General features: G+C 45.6%; 1 protein-coding gene across 8 annotated transcripts in view; it reads left to right on the forward strand.

The window, feature by feature from the left end:
• Nucleotides 1-7,855: 7,855 nt before the first annotated feature.
• HECTD4 (HECT domain E3 ubiquitin protein ligase 4) overlaps nucleotides 7,856-14,722 on the forward strand; it is a 4,298,785-nt gene continuing 4,291,918 nt past the window's right edge. For 7 of the 8 annotated variants that reach the window (XM_069619492.1, XM_069619493.1, XM_069619497.1 and 4 more), the window contains exon 1: nucleotides 7,857-8,482. In XM_069619492.1, the coding sequence (XP_069475593.1) occupies nucleotides 8,336-8,482 (147 nt within the window). In that variant the 5' untranslated portion in view covers nucleotides 7,857-8,335. Of the gene's footprint in view, nucleotides 8,483-14,722 lie in introns of all 8 variants that reach the window. The other variant, XM_069619495.1, reaches the window with a different exon arrangement.

The raw sequence follows: 14,722 nt of genomic DNA on the forward strand, positions 1-14,722 counted from the left end.
TCCTCACATTGAAGTTCTAAGTTGTGCGTAAGTGCCACCAAGTGTTCTTGTGTTTCACTAGCTTGTCTCGTGTCTTCTTCTAGTCCCTGCACCGTTTTTTCTACTATGTCCGTTCTTTCTTCTAGGTTGTTAATATCGGTTCTGATGTCTTTAACCACTTGTTTCATTTCGTTTTTCATAGTGGTAAATTGTTCTTGGACTGTGGACATGAATTTTTCTTGTAAGTCCATGAACCAAGTTTGCATGTCTTCCCTGGTCAGTGGTTGCATCTGTTGGGATGGTGACTCTGACTCCCCCATGGGTTCTCCCTGGTTTCTCCCCTTCGGTTGCGATGCTCCCTCCGTTGACCACATTTGCAGAATGTCTGTGCCTTGCTTCGCAGATTGGGATATCTGTTGGATGGGGTTCCCCTTTCCTTTTGCTCTTGACATGGTGGCGTGATCCGTTTGGCTGCCTATGGGGCTACCGTGCCTTCTTGTAGCCCTCCGTATGGCCCCTCTCCCAAGGGACGCCATTTTTGATACTCGAGCGATGTTCGCATATGCGCTGTCATACTTCTTTTATATTTGCCGATGTATAGTAGTTTACAGGGTCATTACCGTTACCCTTTTTCCCTGTAGATACTTTGCTACAGACGCCCGCGCCATCTGAGGTCCTTTTTTGAAACTACTTTGTGTTCAACCGTCGATAGAACACAGGTAGGCTTTTAGAACACATTTTATATACAGAATACACTCTGTATGGTCACACTGGTTCCCCCCCTAATGTGTCACCTGTTTCCATAGGCGTTCACCAGCCCTAAACCACGTCCTGATGACAGTTCGGACCCTTCATCTGTGAACATTTCCTACCCAGTGAAGGCTGACAAGATCCCAAACTAGAAACACCTGCATAGATATGTGTCGATTGTAACAACATACTACTAATCTAACAGTAGGATTTGAAATCAACATGATAAATATATGCTACTAACCCTCACTTAACCAACTGTGATACTATAACAGTTTGTCACTTGTTTTTTACCTTACATTGTAAGCCAAATGAGGCTCAAATGTGACTTTTACAAGTCAGTGTTTGTTGTTTTTTCTCTTTTTGTGAACTTACTATTTCTAGATATGTGTTTAAATCTACAAATAAATTGATTTTTTGTCCAACTTCAAACCTATCTGTGACCTTCAATGGCTAGTATTCAAAAACTAGCTCCATGCCTCTTCTAAGCCCACCGCCTCTACACGTTTGACCTGGGGTAGCTGTTGACTCTTCCTCCTTCCTTGTTATGATAAAACGCCTTTTCTGAGTCAAACCCCCCTTAAACAAAAAAGAAGGCTGCCCTTGCCCCTATATTCCTTACATGTTATAAACCAATGCCACAATAAAAAGATATATTTTTATACTTGCACCTTTTCTTATGGATCAACAGAACAAAATTTCAGGGTGAGAGGTCTACGATCACTTCATATGTTCAGTGCACGATCTAAGCAATGTTTAGTTTACTGATAAGTGTTCGTTGGATTTGTTCTTTTGTTCTCTTTTGTACCTGCATAACCCAATAAGGTTACAAATTTTAGCAGCCATTTGAATCTGGTTCATTACCCTGGATTATACCTACCTGTATTGTGTGTTTTTTTATTGCTCTCAGGGTTCTCTATCCCCACACTGTGTTATTACATATTTTGATATGCTAATTAAAATATATTAAGCCAAGACATGAGCAGGGTTTGACTTTTAACATCTCCATGTTAAAAAAATGTTTTTGTTCTGGTGTGACCTCTCACCCTGAAATTTTGTTCTATTGATTATAGTACGCCCACCTGGGTTTTTCAGGGCATAGCCAGGTGCCCTTTTTTACTTTAACCTTTTCTATGGAGTCATGTATACAGTTAGTTAGTCCAATAGGCACTTTGGGCTGGTGCCACAATCCTGGGCAATGACTATACCTGGGCCAAATACCAGGCAATTCTCCCTTTTAAGAGGCATACTTTATTGGTCGAAAGCCATACAATTCAACCCATATCGTTATTGTATGTGACTCCCTCCTCACCTGGGAGCCCAGGAGCTCCTTAAAGGAAACCCCCTAATACTGGTACACAGTCAGTATTCCCTTAGAAATAAAACAACTGCTCTTTTCTGAATCTTGTTACCAACTCCCCTCAGGGACCTAGATGTACATCCCAAATGTAAAATGCCTGTCAGTTACATGCCTGGCATTGGTCCTGTCAACCTTCATTCAAAATATGGTTCTCCACTGTTACACAACTCCACTGACACTACACTGCCCTCCTGAGGTGATAAATGGGCCACCGAAGTCCAGGCAGGCTGCCCATTGAAACTCTGTGATGTCACAGCACAGGCCATAGAAGTCTGGAATTGTATCCCCTTATCACTAAGCCCACATCTCATAGGGAAGAAAATAAAATAGGCACAGTACGTACCAATAGGTTGTGGTTTGCCCAAGACGAAGCCAGGGGTTAGACATGTGCAAGTTAAAAGAGAAAGTACTTCTGCAAAAGAGTTGGGTGTGTGAGACAGAGACAGGTGAAGAACGGAAGGAAAAGAAAGAGAGAACTAGTGGAGATAGGGGTTGTGATACGGTGTGTGGGCGAAGGGCATGGATGCTAAGACAACGTTGCAAGATAAAACCAAGAGTTAAAAGAGAACTTAGTTGGTGAAAGACGTAGTTTTAATTGGCAGTACTTGAAAAGAGGGTCTGAGCAAATGGTGCGGAAATGATGGGCGTAAAAAAAAGGTGGTTGAAGGGTATACCTGTAGGTATGTGAAAGAGGAGAGGCTGTTGGTGTGAAAAGTGATGGTTTGAGAACGGATGGTTTGAATGAGAATGTGAAGGATGGGATGGGGAGATGCAAAGCAGGATATGTATAGAGGAGGGTACATGGAGCACACTGTAGGAAGGAATAGAGAGAAATGAATACTGGAGAGAGTAATGAGAGGCCAGAAGGGTGTCATAGCAAAGGTCGAACATAGAGGAAGAAGGGACCAGATAAGTGAGAGAATGGGTGTGTGTGAAGGGAATGCGAGAGCCACTCAAAACTGGAGAAAGATCACGAGGTGCGTTGGGGAACAAAATGTCAAATGTGTGGTACGGTCTCCATCCTCGCTAGGACAATCTCCAATCATTCACCAGTGACACTATCTCTTAGATGGACAGCAGATGAACCCACGACCCGGACATGGCGATTTAAACCATACTCCCTGTTAGATGTTGCTTTCGAAGCTGAACCGGGTGAAGATATTGATGAATTTCTTACGCTAAACACCGGTTCAGTCACATCTCTAACCACCCTATGGGAGGTGTTCAAAGCATACATTAGGGGAAAAGCGATTCTAAAGAAGCAGGGGTGCTCCGCACCATTAGGAGGGATATATCCAAAAGTGAAGCTAACCTCGCCTCCCTGGAAACACAATACGCAGCCACACAATCATCTGACATTCTAGCCAATATAGGTAAAGAACTAGATGCGTTCCGTGCTCATGCAGAACGTGAGTGGAAATTCCTAGACAAACCCCAGGCAGCACGTAGATACGGCGGGGGCGAGCATCATGGTCGGGCACTGGCAAGATTGGTCAGTCTTGAAAGGGGAACGCCACATATCCCAGCTATAGAAAAAGCAGAAAGCACCCTGGCCCTGTCATCACAGGAGGTAAACTCTGAATTCCGCTCTTTTTACAAGAAACTCTATACCAAATCCGACACGGCTACAGACGATGATATCAGTGCATTCCTGGATGACCTTCCACTCTTGGTTCTTTCTGCAGAAACTAAGGATGCCCTCGATGTCCCGATCACTTCCACAGAACTATCTAAGGCCATAGATTTGCTGGCCTTGGGAGAGCACCGGGATACGACGGATTCCCGATTGAGTTTTATAAAAACTATAAATCTCGCCTTGTTCCTCCATTATTGGCTCTCTGGAACGAAGCATGTTTTACGGCTATTCTACCGCCCTCTCTCCGTGAAACAATAATAATGGTGTTGCCTAAAACGGGTAAACCCACTACACAGTGTGGCACCTATCGGCCCCTTTCACTCATCAACTGTGACGCCAAGATATACGCTAAAGTATTAGCCCTTAGACTGGCCCCATATATGCACTATATTGTACATTCTGACCAGTCCGGGTTTATCCTGGGCCGTTCCACCTCATATAACCTACGCCGATTATTCAATATATTAACCTGTATACATCCTAATACCCAAGCAGTCGCAGCGACCCTAGATATGCAAAACTTCCTGTTGACTGAGACCACCACCCCCCCTCGGACCTTCAGGGATTTGTCTGGGCCCAATCTGAGATCACATACCTGGCAGTTGTTGTCACGCGAGGCCCAGTGTCACTGTATGATTCAAACTATGGCAAATACCTAACCAATCTGGCTTGGAAATGTGCAGGGTGGGCGAAACTTCCGATAACCTAGCAGGTAAGATAGCTGTCCTTAAAAAGGTGATACTGCCTCAATTGCTATATAGATTCCTAAACGTCCCGATATGGCCAGGTCGCAAATTCTTTGTAACACTCGCTCGTATTACCAACGGCTTCCTTTGGCATTCAGGCACGGTCTGCCTGAAGCTCACAAAGCTGACCGCCCCAGTAACACTATGGGGGGGACTTGGAGCTCCCAACTTTGAAGGTTACTGGATAGCAGCTCAAGTCCACTATGCATTTATTTTATTTATTTATTTATTTATTACATTTATTACTCGCCCAAACCCTTGGGTACCACGGCGATGTTACAGACAGCTTGGTTAAAACATTTCTTGGACTTTGCCAATCGGGCGCAGTGCATGTGAATACAAAATAATTATACACGAAGACATTAAATGCAGGGATTCAGTACAATGATATTTCCTGAAGCATGGAGGGGGATATTTTAGTCTTGGTTAAATAGCCACGTTTTCAGGGATTTCTTGAAACCTGAGAATGTTTGCTCATTTTTGATGGGGAGGGGAAGAGTGTTCCAATATGTGGGTGCGAGGTATTGGAAACTACTGCCTCCTGCTGCATCATTCTGGTTTGTGCCCACCGACCCACCCCTTCATGTTAAACTAGAACGTCTAGCTACTGATGATCAGGATATCCGCTCCCTGATTTTTCCCAACTGCACTGCCCGATTCAAACCTTCTGATCCTGTTGGTGCCACAGTCCAGGCCCTGACCAGACTTTGGAAACAAACCGGCAACATGCATCCATTTCATGGGGACTTCCCCCCTGGAACTTCCTCCCGAACTCCCCTCAGGTGGACACCGCAACTGTGGAGCGCTGGGCAGCGGCCGGGTTGCTTGCTGTCCGAGATGCATTTGAACAAGCAGTCTTCATAGAGTGGTGCGATCTCCCTAGACAATTACACAGCAGACCCACCAGCTGGTTACAATATGCCGGTCTGCGGCGCGTACTAAAAGCCAGGCTCCCCGACTTTCCCACCATCCCACATAATGATACAATCCTATCCGATATCATTAACACTATATCCCAGAGGGGTAAGGTCTCAAAACTATACATTGCATTTCAAACTCAGATATCCCCCCTGTTCACCAAACTCAGGGAATCCTGGGCCAGGGACCTAGAGGTTGAGGTATCTGATCAGCGCACAGACAATCTCTTTTAATTCCCGTTTTAAACTGATTCAATTTAAATTATTACATAGATTCCACAACACCCTGGCCAGGCTGCACTGTATGTCACGAGACCATCCTCACACATGCCCAAGATGCAACTCTGATGAAGCAGACTACATGCACATGATATGGACATGCCCCCCAACTCACTCAATTCTGGACTACAGTATGCACATCCCTGTCAGAAATGCTTGAGTGTACCATCGCCCCATCCCCATTAACCTGTCTCTTCTACGAGCTCCCTACACTAGGTCGGGACTCCAAGAATTAGCGGGTCTGGGATTCCTCGCAACCCGCTGTATCCTCCTATTATGGTTCTCACCCAGACCCCCTACACATGTACAATGGCTACGCGCCCTCACGTGGGCCTCGGATACTGAAGAATGCTGGCTGCTGACGCAACCAAGTAGATCCAGACCAAAAGACATTTGGGGCCCCTTCCCACTATATTTCCTCTTTGTCGGACGACTCATGGGAAGAGGCCGACACAGCACCCTTCTCTCTCTCCCCCCCCGTCATCGACTGGAAGATGTGTGAAATGATCATATGCCGACCGGATGCTCATTCCCCCTGTATGCTCCAATTTTACTCTAATGCCCTAGTTGCCTCATTTTCCTGTATCTGTGCCACAAGCTTGGCTTACTGGCCTGAAATTTTATGGTTGTCCTCTGTTGTATTGCCAAGCTAATCAAAAATAAAGTTTAGAAAAAATGTATGGTACGGTGACAATGAGGGTGGGGTGAAAACAGTCATGCATCCTGTGATACGGGGTGCCACAGTGCTCATGCCTTCCCATTCGTGAAAGCAGTGTCAGCATACTCCTCAAAATCGAATTGGCCTATAGGTCAATTTCCGAAGGGCTGGCACAACAGGAGAGTTTAGAGTAGTATAGTGGGCCAGTTTGATGAATTGGAGCACTGTGCATTTGGTAAAATTGATTGCCAATGTTATGGACCTATTGTTATTTCAAATATACCATTAGATGTACCCTCACTCTTATCGGAAATAAAAAAAAAGTACCATGTACAGGTCCAGCTCAAAAAAAAATTCTTGAAGATTCACAAATTGGGAACGTGGGCCTCTTGTTGTCCAAACATGGTGTGCCCTATAGCAACCCCCTTGCCACCCGGCTCTGACATTAGTGATAGAGAAGTCAGAGTGATACTGAGATATAAATCCTTGTCAGGTGGTCCAGCAGGATTGATCATTAACAACTGTGAGATGTGATGGTGTTAGGCTGTTCCTCAAAGTCTGGAACCTCTGCCCTGTACTCTTCGATGGATGGTACCAGTGTGCTCCTGGTATGATGTTCATGCTGGCTCTGCCCTGTTATAACAGACTAGCGGTAGCACTCGGGGTTGTACGGGTATGTAGCCGACATGCACGTCTGGGTCTGCTACAGCCTTGTGTATGTTTTGTGTCATAACTTGCTATTTTTGAAAATCGCAAAATTGGAAATCTCCCGAAATCGCTAATACTGATAGCACAGGGCTGGACCACTCTCCACCCCTGTGCAGGGCGAATGGGTGGGGTTGGTCAAATTTCACTATCGCCAGTACACCCCAGACTGGTATGCCGACAATGTGTCCTAAATTCCTATTATTGGAATCGCCTATACTGATAGCACAGGGCCGGACTCAGCCCTGTGCAGGGCGAATGGATGGGGTTGGTCAGATTTCACTATAACCAGTACACCCCAGACTGGCATGCCAAACTCGGACCAACATTTTAGCCGACCAACAGTTTTGGGGCTGGAGCCAACAATCACAAAATCGTCAATCTCTTGAAATCGCCTATACTGATAGCACAGGGACAGACCCCGCCCTGTGCAGTTCGTATGGGTGGGGTTGGTCAGATATCACTATTGCAAGAACACCCCAGACTGGTATGCTGACCTTGGGCCAAAATGTCCACGCGCACACGCACACGCACACACACACACACCTCCCACCCACCCCCCTCGTTGGGATAGTAATGCGTAGTGTGCTCCAGGTGGCTCTGAACTCATTGAGCGTTGTCAGAGAACTCTTCAATGGGTGCTCCTGATTTCTCACTGGTAATATAATAGTGGTGTCGGTGTGCTCCTGACAGTGCCCTGTAGTCATTGGCAGATGGGATTGGGATGCTCCTCACTGGGTGCTTCTGATAGCTTAAGCTTCACCCTTCTTTTGGCGAGGTCTGCGTCAGGGTGCTCCTTCTGGCCATACCCTATCATTAGTGACGGAGGGCAGCGGGGTGCGTGCGTCTGAAGGCTCTCTTCCTTGTCACTGGCATTACGTGCTGTCAGAGTGCTCCTCTCGGATCTGCCCTGTCATTAGCCCCACACACTGAGCAGCTTTTGTTGTGGGTTTATTGTTGGCGCAGTGCATGACGGGAGCGCCTCCCTCCAACATGGCGTCGCACTGACAGTTGTGGACTCTCCGGCGCTTGTATCACAAGGTGCTACCGCTGCATTGGGATCCTGGTCTTCGGGTCTGTGCGTTACCCCAGGGCGGCGTTGTGTACCAGGTCGGGTTAGTAGGACCTCCGCCGGAGCTGTACTAGGGCTCCAGTCACCCTCCTCCCGTAACGCCGGACTCCGCACCGCCTCTCTCTCGCTGACCATGGGAGGAGGGTCAGCCGCCCGTCTCGGCTCCCCGGCGGACTGCTAGTGGCAGCCCCGTGTGTATCCCCAAGGGGCCGGGCCTGCGCCCGGATCCAGCCATGGGCACGGCCGCCGCTGACTCTGCCCAGTGGCTGTCAGTGAAGGAGGAGACGATATTTCTGCACGACGGGCTGATACGGGTCACCGACTTGGCGGAACTGCCCAGCGAGATTGGGGTTTCTGAGACCGGGGATACCGAGCTGGAGGTAAGTGTTGGCGCTTCAGGCCCTGAGTAGGGTGGGGACCAGACTTTAGGTGCTAATGGTAGGTAGGAATACCTGAGAGGGTGTAGGTGTTCACAACCTTGCTGCTGATATGGGACTTGTTGGAGGTCTCATCTGGGGGAATGATTATTGTACCTCACTTAGTGGCGTAGACCTGACTTGCTCTGCAACCCATGCCATGATATGGATGGAGATTTATCTGATGTAAGCCTGAACGTAGTAGACCCTTATGTCTTCATCTTGGTGGACTGCCCGTTTCTCAAGGAATCAAGTGCTCCAATTCACTGTTTAAAGGCAGGAAGCGCCGTACCCACTACTAGATCAATTATCAAAACGGACGAACATTGACCTTTCGTGAGTCGCTGTCACTTCAGAGCCTCATCATACGGTGGGCTATAATCTTCACACCTGCCGGCCGTTTTTCGTGAATAGGGGCTATTGTGTGTGTTCCTTTTATTAAACCTCTCTACTTGCATACTCCTCTGTCCCTCTTGAGGCTGTGATCTGTCATCCCCTCTCTTGGCATGTTTCCTTCGGCTTCCTGTTTCATCCCATCCACCGCCCCCACCCCTCGTGAATTGATGGGCGTTTCACACACCCCGTCCCCTTGTACGCTCCTCTTTTACCCCCCTCGCCCCTCCCCGAAGAACTGCGATGTGGCGTCTAAGTCCATCCCATTATGTTCCCAGCACCTTGGACAGTAGTCCATCTCGGAAAGGTTATGGAGACGCAGGACCTGTAATTTTACCTCGCCCCCTTTCCCCCAAACATACCCCATTCATTATCCAGCATCCTCTTCTGATCTATGCCTGCTGAAGAAAAGCTGGGTGGGGTGTGTCACGCACCCACTCCCCTCCACTTTGCGCACACATCCCCTTCAGGTTCCAAGCTCAGTGCCCCGAGCCTCCCCGGCCTCTGCTGGCTCCTGCACATGCTCCGCATCCTCCTCCTCAGCTGCTGATGGCCCGGCATCCTTCCTACAATCCTCTCCGGCTCAGTTGCCATGCTTTCTCCCTGATTCGGCTGAGCGTTAGGATCGGGCCGTAAGGCTGGATCCCGTGTACTGTCAGCTGTGGAGGGCCACATGCTGGGCGTGTAGACGCCTCCCTTCGCTTTTTCACCCTGCCATACCTAATGTTCGTCATTATGACTTCATTCCGAACTAACCCCAGCAAAGTCACCATAATGTTGTCCTTTGGACAGCGATGCTTTTGTCTCTGACATGAGTCGAAGCCAGTATATCAGTTGCTTCTTGCATTTTTGGATGTCAGATTGAGACATTTGATATTATTGCGTTAGTATTTGTACTCACTCAATAGCCGTAAGTGTGATTATTTTCTTGGCCACCATGGTGGTTTGGACATTTTTCTCATGTCAGTGCTTGGGCTAATAAAGTGACTAACTGTTTTGGGCTGTTGTTTGATAGTCGGTGAACATTGTGTAAAGTGAGTAATGATTTTCTGGCGTGTTTCCTAATGACCACAGAGTACAGGGAGTAATGATTTTCTGGCGTGTTTCCTAATGACCACAGAGTACTTTTCATCAATTTACACTTTCTTGCGTTCTTTCCTCGCACAAATGGTACGTGATAATATTGTTCACACAATTACTGTTTAGTCGCAATCATAGTGTGGTGAAAAACATATTACATTTTTGATTGTGTACATGTTTGTTTATATAGCGCTCCGAAACCAAAGTTATCTGGGCGCATTACAGATGAATATTCAATTTACAAGTTACATATGGTCCGGTATACAATGGTTACAAGAATAATACAGTGAATTGTTAAATAATTAACACAAAGCTAAGAGTATAATACATAAGAAATATACACGTGAGCCATTTACAAAGATAACAGGGGTGAGTTGAGGTCTGTATAGAACAGGCTTGCTTATGTTGCAGTAGAGTCTTTCATAATCGGACAACTTTTGGTACTTTTTACTTTTTACTTTTTCTAAAGCTGTTGAAAGACTGATTGGCTCTCAAAGTTACAGGTAGAGAGTTCCAAAACTTGGTTGCGAGAACGGGAAAACGACCCCCCCCCCCTTTGTTTAGTTTAAATCTAGGAACTTTTAGGCAAAAGGAGTTGACAGTCCTCGTAGGGCGTGTTGAATATTTGAGTACTATTTGTGGTTTTTATTTATTTATTTTTTCTTTAGATATTTTGGTGCTGAGTTATTGAGCTATTTGTGGGTTAAAGAAGCTGTTTTGAGGTGAATTCCGTCCTTAAATGAAAGCCAATTGATCTTCTGTCTGGCCTCTGAGATATGTTGTCTTCTTGGAAGGTTCAGAGCGGTTCTAATTGCGTTATTTTGTAAGATTTGGAGTTTGTTTATAATATATTTGTTGGCTCCTAGATATAGAGCATTGCAATAGTCGAGTTTTGAAAGAATGAATGCCCTCGCTAGGATAATGCAGCTTTCTGTAGAAAGAAAAGGTTTGCATGCATGGATCAACTTACAGGTGTAAGCAGTCTCTGAGGCCGTAACGTTGACTTGCTTACATAGGTCCAGTGCTGAGTCTAGGTAGAAGCCACTTTATGTCAATGCTGTCAATATTAAATGAAAGGTAGTGGTCGCTAAGTTTAATAAGCTTGGCAGGGGCTCCTAGGAGTTCTGTTTTATCATTCAGGCACAGGCCGTGTGCCGCCATTCATGCCTGAATGATGATGATTTTGTTAACTAGGGCTAGGTCTGTATCATAGATTCCAGACATCGGTATGAGAATCTGGGTGTCATCTGCATAATTAGTGTAGGTGACACCCAGATGGTCCAGGTCATCGAACAAGAGCTTGGTAAAGACATTGTACAACGTGGGCGAAGTACAAGATCCTTGCAGAACTCTACATGTAATCTGGCTGGCGTCTGCAGCAGCAGAGGGTGAGAATACTCTCATAGACTTGTTATTCAGAAAGGATTGAATCAGGCTATGTCCTCCGGAGAAAAGTGGGCTGCGGTGGACAGATGGTTGCACACCATTTTATGGTCCATCAAATCAAATGCCGGGGATAAATCTAAAAGGAGTAGGAGGGCAAGTTTCCCATTGTCTTGCAGTTCATCAATTTGGTTCTTAAGGTCGATTAGGGCAGTTTCCGTACCATGTTGAGGTCGGAATCCAGATTGCCGAAGTCCAAATAAATTATTGATTTCCAGGTATGATTGTATCTGGAGGTAGGCTGATTTATCAAGTATTTTTAATAAGAAAGGGACTGTAGTTCGTTGGCATGCTTGGGTCAAGGGAAGGTTTCTTTAGAAGAGGTAAGACCCAAGCATCCTTTAGGTTAGTAGGCACAGTACATGATTGGAAGGAGGCATTGATTAAGTTGGTAATGAAGGGGGCCAGGTCTCTGGCTGCTGCTTTAATTGTGGAGGCTGGGCAAGTATCACCCTGGCAACTCAAAGTCTTAAGCGAAGCTATGATACCTACCACCTCTTGGATAGAGACTTGAGCAAATAAACATTTCTGGTCGGTTTCAAGGCGTTAGAAGAGGAAGTCTGCGTAGTGCCCAAATTAGAAAAGGTCAATTTTATGTTTGCTATTTTAATTTGGAGGAGCAAGATTTTAGTGGATAAGGCATTTTGGATATTCGCGCACCATGTTTTATCCCTGCTACAGGTGTCTGACAGTGTGATAGGGGATCCAGGTCTCTTAGAATTATAAATAGCTCCCTTGTACTATCATTATAGGTGTTGCGTTTAGTTTGTAGTATTTCTAATTTGTAGGCAGCTGTCATTTTCGTTAAATTGTCTTTGTTGGCGGTTGTGGGATGCTTTTTCCACAAGGCTTCCACTTTTCTTTTTTATGTACGAGTAGTTTTAAGTTTGGGAGTGAACCAAGAGTTCAGGTGGGCTCTAGGTTTGCTTTTGCACAGTTTGAGAGGTGCAATGTTGTCTATAGATCCGTCCAGGCATAAGGTTCGATGGCTGTAATGATAGTATAGATAAAGTTTTTCTTTTGCTTTGTAGATCTTGGATGAGGAAATCCTTTTGGAATGGTCTTGGCTCGGTTGGTTCAGTCGGCTGGTGTGAGTTAGGTAGTTAAATTGGAGTCTAGAACCCAGCCTTTCATTTCTTTTCATGTTTGAGCATGGTAATTTACATGCTGGATTGGCGTCTGATCCTTGAATGCCCTGGTAAGATGTTAAGGGCTGGTGCGCTCCAACAGAAGTGGATCCTAAATTCAGGTGATTGACATCAAAGTCAAACTGAGGCAGAAACCAAGTTGGTCTGATATTGGTAGGCAGGATTTAAGGGCAGGCAGGAAGCTAGTTGGCTTAATCCACAGGGGTGGTATATCAGCGGACGACATAGATAGGGTCATGGTCTTAACATCCCAGATTTACAAGGTGGTAGCTGGTTATCTGCATGCATGCTGGTTGCAAATAGGGTAAGAAGGCTAACAAACAAGATAGTAATCAGACCACTTGCAGTCAAAACAGTAATGACCTGCATAGTTGGGAGAAAAGATCTAGCTAAGCCGGCGGTATAACAATCATGACACAAGGTGACTCCTATTGCAAGGACAATAGTAGTCTAGCTAAAGGTATTCCCAAACAAGCCCCTGAAGCTAATGTATTGAGGAGCAGCATTTGGATTTGGGCAACATATGCAACTGAATTTTAAACTCTAGCAACAATACTGAATGTATATATAGTCACTGGCACTGAATAAAAGTAAAGGGCAACATATTCAGATATTTTGAGTCGGTATATTCAATGTGCTATTACAGTAGAGTGGCCTATGTTGCACACGTGATACTCATGTTGGGACACCTAGCCGTGAACAATGGATGTACAATAACGTTAATGCATTATAATGGTATAATCTTTAGGCAGCAGAAATCGAATGAAGCGAGTAGTTTAGCAGACTATTTTCCCTTTCAAATGACAATAGTACGGGGCTAGTCTCCCTTAAACATTGTGATAGATAGAATTGTAGGGAGCGTTAGCTGTGTTTCCGTATGCAATTTAATACTAAGTCTTTTGGGCAGACAAGATTGACCATGTTAGAATGCTGTCGAGTATCAGGACCTCCCGAAGTGCTGGTAGTTATGTGAGCTTACAGGAGCATCTTATACTAATATTTCCGGAACGGGGATCAATCGGAAGGGTTAGGCGTCATGAACGTGGTATGCACAGATGCAATGAATTTACAGCAGCCCCAGCACGGCCATTGCACCGTCGGAGCGCAGTCGGTGCCTTTTTGTGTATGTAATATAAAATGCACAGTAGACATTGTATGATCACTTCTATTGTCTTGGGGTGCAGGGGCTTTTGTGGTTGACATGTGGTAAGCCATTTGCGACCCTTTACCTTCCATTCACTGAAGTTATGTTACTTTGCTCTAATACTGTGCTGAATCACCACCATAGTAGTTTTAAAGCATCTATCCTTGTCCGTTGGTACCATTCCCCAGTCATGGGGTCAGCCCAGTAGTAACCAGGAAACTGGTGCGTGAAGGGTATAGTAGAATGGCAGGAAAGCAGGGATAGATGTTGGAGGGAATACAGCAGGGGCAACATGTTTGGTAATGGAGCATGTTCGTCCAGGAGATACTGACCAAGTTCTAAATGGAGATGACACAGCACTATGTTTTGCTACAGATTGTGATTCCAGGCAGCTTTGGAATAGTAGAAGATAAAACATGGTGTTGTATTGGGTGCGTGAGGGGCCCTAGAGCGTCCCAAGGTAATCATGGGAGATATGTAGGTTTAGTTTCCTAGTGGTCTAGTCCAAGGAGGTGTAGAAGATGAGTGTTGTTGGTAACACAAGAAAAGTGGGATAAACAGTTGTTCTGAATAGCTAAGTGATCTTTTAAGGGTTCCTTGTTCATGGAGAGAACAGTTAAGAGTTGCTCGTTTGTGAGAGTGGCCGACTTTAAATAGGAGCGATAGTGCTGATCATAATCATCAAAATAACATTGAAAAATAATTGTCTTCATTTGAGGGTCTCCAAAAGAGAACTATACTAAATTGTTTACATGATCACATATCATTTCGTACCTAGAGAACTGGAACGAGTGCTCTTCTCCTTAGATGTTATACTCGCAATGTCCCATAGAACATAGAACACAGTAATAATGCATAATGGGCAAAGGGGAACTCCAAGGAAGCAGTAAACGCCAGCAATATAAAGTTACAGCGTATGTAGGAAACTTATCACTGGGGCTACTAGTGAAACCGCCCATGCAACGCTTATGAAATGCTGGCCCCTGTCGATCACCA

The sequence above is a fragment of the Ambystoma mexicanum genome, chromosome 10 (assembly GCF_040938575.1).
Source record: "Ambystoma mexicanum isolate Mex_15411 chromosome 10, UKY_AmexF1_1, whole genome shotgun sequence".
Lineage (NCBI taxonomy): Eukaryota > Metazoa > Chordata > Amphibia > Caudata > Ambystomatidae > Ambystoma > Ambystoma mexicanum.